The sequence below is a fragment of the Olea europaea genome, chromosome 8 (assembly GCF_002742605.1).
Source record: "Olea europaea var. sylvestris chromosome 8, O_europaea_v1, whole genome shotgun sequence".
Classification (NCBI taxonomy): domain Eukaryota; kingdom Viridiplantae; phylum Streptophyta; class Magnoliopsida; order Lamiales; family Oleaceae; genus Olea; species Olea europaea.
Window position 1 is genome coordinate 19,834,224 of NC_036244.1, and position 5,794 is coordinate 19,840,017.

General features: G+C 47.9%; 1 protein-coding gene across 2 annotated transcripts in view; it reads right to left on the reverse strand.

The window, feature by feature from the left end:
* Positions 1-4,721: 4,721 nt before the first annotated feature.
* Positions 4,722-5,794, reverse strand: part of LOC111399125 — a 2,313-nt gene continuing 1,240 nt past the window's right edge. The window contains exons 2-4 of one of the 2 annotated variants that reach the window (XM_023026365.1): positions 5,387-5,687; positions 5,250-5,302; positions 4,722-5,065 (exon numbers count right to left, since the gene is read on the reverse strand). In XM_023026365.1, coding sequence (XP_022882133.1) covers positions 4,841-5,065; positions 5,250-5,302; positions 5,387-5,687 — 579 coding nt within the window. In that variant the 3' untranslated portion in view covers positions 4,722-4,840. The remainder of the gene's footprint in view (positions 5,066-5,249; positions 5,303-5,386; positions 5,688-5,794) is intronic. The other variant, XM_023026367.1, reaches the window with a different exon arrangement.

The window sequence follows — 5,794 nt, forward strand, 5'->3', positions numbered from 1 at the left end:
ACTTGCCTTAAAGGGAAATTGGTGAGGACTTGTATTAAGTGGGCTTGGAAATATGGCCTCAGCTTTCTTGAGGCTGTGATAAGTGCGAGTGCCAGTTTTTCCATGTCGGAGTAGTGTGTTTCAGCTGGGAGAAGTGCTTTGCTGATGTAATACACCGGCAATTGACGCTCATTTTCTTCCCTAGTTAGGACCGCGCTGACTGCCATGTCTGAAACTGCTAGATACAGCAACAGAGATTCATCCGGCCGGGTTTCGACAGGAGGGGTGCTTTCCCGAGGTGTTTCTTTAGAGACTCGAAGGCTTCTTGGCACTCCGAAGTCCATTGGAATCTCTTTCCTTGCTTCAATACATTGAAGAAAGGTAAGCTTTTATCAGTGGCTCTGGAGATGAAGCGGCTGAGTGCGGCTATCCGGCCATTGAGACTTTGGACCTCCTTAAATTTCTGAGGTGACCTCATTTCTAGTAAGGCCGCTACCTTTGTCAGATTTGCCTCAATTCCTCTCTGATTTACAATGTATCCCAAGAACTGGCCTGATGCCACTCCGAAAGTGCACTTGAGGGGGTTCAGCTTCATGTTATACTTTCAGAGTATCTGGAAGGTTTGGTCAATGTGACTCACGTGTTCGGCCGCCTGGAGGATTTTGACCAACATGTCGTCCACATAGACCTCCATGGTTTTGCCAATGAGTTTGGCAAACATCATGTTGACTAACCTCTGGTATGTGGCCCTGGCATTTTTCAATCCGAAGGGCATAACTTTGTAGCAATACAGCCCCCTGTCCGTAATGAATGATGTAGCTTCCTCATCAGGTCGGAACATGGGTATCTGGTTGTACCCTGAGTACGCATCCATGAAACTCAGTAGTTCATGTCCAGCAGTGGAGTCCACCAGTTGATCAATTCTTGGAAGTGGGAAGCTGTCCTTGGGACACGCCTTATTCAGGTTTGTGAAGTCCACACAGACCCTCCACTTCCCGCTGGACTTTTTCACCAGAACCGGGTTGGATATCCACCTCGGATATATGGCCTCTCTGATGAAACCACTGCGGCTAAGTTTACTTACTTTATCTTTCAGCGCCTCGTACCGTTCCGAGTTCAGGGCACGCCTCTTCTGTCTGTGGGGGGCATAGGAGGGGTTGATGTTAAGGTGATGGCAACTGATCCTAGGATCTATTCCCATCATATCTTCATGTTTCCATGCGAAGACATCCAGGTTTTCTTTCAGGAATCGCATCATCTCAATTTTTGCTTCAGGCGATAATGACTTCCCTATGCGCAAGACTTGATTGGGGTCTTTTGGATTGACTGGGAAAGTTTCCAGTTCTTCCATGGGGGTCGCATTTAGTTCATAATCGATTATTCGGGGGTCTAACTCATCAAGAGGGTGTCCTTATTCAGGGGCCTCTTCCATGACGACATCTTCCTCTTGTTTAGAGGTATGCCCTTGTTCAGGGGCGTCGAGCATTTCCACGTCCGTACCGGCTTCAGTGGGTACTTCGGCCAGGATTACATTGACAGTTCAGGGCTCAGATTTACGCAGCGAGTTTAGGTAGCATGCCCTGGAGCCCATCTGATAGCCCCGAACTGTTGCAATCCCATGTTCAGTTGGGAATTTCATGCACAGATAGTGAATGGACGTCACAGCCCAAAGATCATTTAGAGCGGGTCTGCCCAATACTCCATGAGAAGCTGACCTATGATCTACCATCAGAAATTCCATGAAATGCTGGGCGACCAGGGGGGCCGAACTCATTTCCACAGGCAGGGTGATTCGCCCTCGTGGGATGATGCTGTCCCCAGTGAATTCGAACAGTGGGTCGGTCATGGGGATTAACCCATGTTCAATTTGCATTTTGTCAAAAGTGGAGCCGAACAATATGTTCACGGAACTGCCATTGTCAACGAGCATGCGTTTCAATCCGTTTCTAGCCACTACGGCTCTTACAACCAAAGCGTCGCAATGGGGATGGTGAACTCCCTCTGAGTCTTCCTGGGAGAAGGTGATTGGGGCCATCTTGTTTGCTGATTTCGATTCGTCGACAATGTAGGTGATCATCGGGGGATCCTTAGCTTCTCTTGTATAATTTCTCTAGGCATTCCTGGTGTTGCCACCGACGTGGGGTCCCCCAATGATGGTATCGATTTCCCTGATGACCTGGCCTCCAGCGAATTGGGCTTGGTTCCCTTGCCTGGATTGGCCTCGATTTCTCGATTCTCTTCTGCGAGGAGATTGTTCCTGGTGACCTCTTCCTCCCCTCCTCGGGGAGGTAGATCTGCGGGGGTACTCGTTTCTGCTGGAAGTGTGGGGGTTGCTTCGATCAGGGCGCCGATTGGCATCACGACACTCGCTGGTGTCATGGCCGTATAGTTGATGAAAAGTACAAAATCTTGCTCCTGCCAGGGGCCTGTTTGGCCTCTTTTTCTTCTTCTTGTTGTTGTCAGTTCTTCCAGATGGTCCTGCCTCAGCGGGTGCGTTATCATATGCCAACACCGGCACTGCGTTCAATGTGGCGGAAGCTAGGGCCTGTCCGGATGTGGGAGCTATGGTATGCCCTGCTTGGGTCCATTGCTGAGTAACAAGGTGCGCTGCGGGGCCTCGACCTACCTGCCTCTGTGGGGGAGGGAGTCCCTGCGCGGCACGGTTGCGATGATCAATCATTTCTTCACTAACAATTTCTACTCTCATCATCTCCACCAGCTCGTCGTATGTGGATGGATTTTTGCTGCGCACATCCCTCCAAAACAAAGTGTTCATGTTGAGACCACCTTTCAGGGCTGAAAGGGCTTCCCTGTCAGTGACCTGCTCGCAGTAAGTAATTTCATCTGTAAACCTGGCGAGATAGCTTTTCAGCGTCTCTCCAGGGGCCTGCCTCATGTCTTGCAGGCGTTGAATTGACGCCTCTCCTTCCCTGCGTGAGAGGTACTGGTTCAAAAATGCTTTCTTCAAGTCTGGCCAACTTCTGATGCTTAGGGGAGGAAGCCTGTTGTACCACACCTCGGCGGCTCCGCCTAGTGTTAAATGGAAGGCTCTGCACTTTAGAGCAGGTGAGGCTCCCCTAAGACTCATTTGTGTCATATACTTTGTGAGGTGCTTCTCCGGATCCCCTTTTCCCTCATACTTGGGGATCTTAGGGGCCATGAAGTTAGTTGGCATTGGGAAGCTTCGAATTTCCCTTGAGAAAGGAAGGTTATCATCATCGTCGTCAATCTCATAAGATCGACAGGGCCCCTCTGATCCTTCATCATCTTGGATGCCTTGGGGTGGAGGAGGTGCTTCTCCCCGGCTCTCCCAATCGACTAAGTTTCTCCTCTCCCTCCTATTTCTAGGAGGAGGGGGAACATGCTCTTCTTCGCGGTCTGACCGAACCCACCCTCTTGCCGGGCGGACCCTATTGCTATGATCGTTCCCTATCCGGTCAAAGACGCTCACTGACCTCTGGTCATCGTGTTCTTGAGGAAAGTTGTCCCCCAAGAGTGGTTCTGATGGATGAATCTCTTGCACATAAGATGTCGCTTCGGTGTTCCCCTCTCTTTTGAGAGGACGTTCTGTGTGCCGGCTCATGTGGCCTCGAGAGTGAGACAAAGGGATTTCCTGTACCGGATAAGATCCTTGGGGCCTCTGGTGTCCCTGGGCTTGCATGAGAAGTTCCTGCATCGCCATATTCTGAGCTGCTATGTCTCTCATACCCGCAGCTATCTGGGCCATTCCTTCAGTGAGTATGGCTGTTCTTTCGCCTCGTCGACGTCGGTGATGCGGTCTCTGATGAGTAACATTGTTATGGAGTACCTCTTCTTCAGAGGCCTCTCTCATGGGATTGTCTTCACGGCTGTAGCTCATCCTACCTCTTTTTTTTAAGCGTAGTAAGAACTTGGATTGTAATTCAACTTTGTTCTTTTTCAAGAATGCCCCCTTTTCAGGGTCAGTCGTCGATTTTCCGGTGTCTTCTCCGATGGGGAACGCAAAACTTCAAATGGGGAGTGAGTTTGCCACAGACGGCGCCAAACTGTTGACCTCCAAAAATGGCTCCTCCACGTGGCCAACTTATAGCTACTCCACGTATTCTTCCCTGCGAAATGAACAAACGGTCAGGCGTACACGGTCGGAACCGACGGGGGTGGTGGCGGCTGTATACACTCCGACGGTCAAGTAAGGTTTGGGTGGTCGGAACAGTGCCCAGGGGCTACACAAATCAATCAATAAAGGGGAGGAGAATATATAAACTTGTTATGGAATGCTATGTATTGAGAGTTTCATCTCCTTTATCTCTTGCCAAACCTTGGGTATTTATAGGTGGTATGAACCGCTGGATGTGGAACGCGTGTGTACATCTGACGGTATGAAGCGTCTGCTCATAGGTGTCAATCAGCCGCGCTTGTAGAGTGGGCGGACAGTTTGTTTCCCCCGAGTTGAATTGACATAAAGTTGATAAGTCACATCAAATAGCCTCATGGAGACGTCAAATCAATTTAAACCTTAGGTGCAGGACAAATCTTAAATTGGCGGCGGATCTTCTAACCGGGGTCCACTTGATCTCGACCTCGGAGGTGAGATGCTTCGGCAGATCAGTAGTAGGAATCGATATATCACTTCGGAGAAGCTTCGGGAGGGTCGTTTTCAGGTCGGAGTAATTGGTGCTGCGTAGGGTCTACTTGATCTCGGCCTCGGTGGTGAGATGGCACTTCGGTATCGAGGCGCGAATAATCGAGGCGTAACAATCTATATAATCAGTCTTTGCAAAAGTAATGAAGAACATCACCAGGTAGTCCAATTACATAGATCACGAGAGGATCAAGGATTCATCAGACTTCTCTCAGCTTCAGACCCTAATTCCATCCTCTCCTAGAGTGTACCTGATCCCTCTGATTTGGGTATGTAAACAGAAGGCATCTCGTCAATCATCTCTTCAATTGCCAAAACCATTCTCTCCTCTTCAGACCTTTTTCGTCCCTTTGATTTGGGTACGTGAACAGGAGACATTTCGCGAATCAGTTTTTCAATTTTTAAAGCTATTCTCTCCTCTGAAGCCTTGAACTTCTTTCTACGTTTTTCTTTTTGTTCCATAAGCAGCACAGGGTAATTAAGAACTAGGAGTCATTATATCAGACGCTATTATAGAAAAGTAATAAGATAAAATATTACTTGTTTGGAGGTTGAATGGATATCATTAAAGATGGAAATAAAGTTAAATTCTTGACTAAAAAAGCATGCACTGCAAGAATATCAAAGAGAAATGAACTGAAGATATTACCACTGCCATGTATGGTGGAGAAGCGAGAGATTCAGTGTCAGTAATACCTAACACCAGAAAGTGGAAGTTAGTTGACTAGACAGAATAAAAACGAAATAAAAACTGATGATTTAATCTGTTATTGCAATTAATTGTACTCAATGAGTCTAGTATCCTTGTCTTTTGGCTCTTGCAGCAAAGTTCATAGCTGTGAAACTCTTCTAACACTTCCATTTCTTGTTGCATCGCCTCATCTTCTGAATCGGGTAAATTTGACTTAGAACATTTCCTTGGAATGTCCTCTGAAGACGGATTCACAGAAAGTTCTTTTATCTTCCCAATGGCCTCAGAGAAATCTTTTTTCCCCTTAAAAGAAGACGAATTAGCTTGATTTTTGCCAATTGAAATGCCTTTGGTGACACAAGTTCTCGCTTTGCTCACATTATCTCTCTTTGTTGCCTACAGCATGAAAGGCTTTCTTAGTGACTGCAGAAAAAGGAAAATCCAGGGCCGACTCCTATAGCCTACAACTCCTACAGGTGTAATCTTGGGGGGGGGGGGGGCTT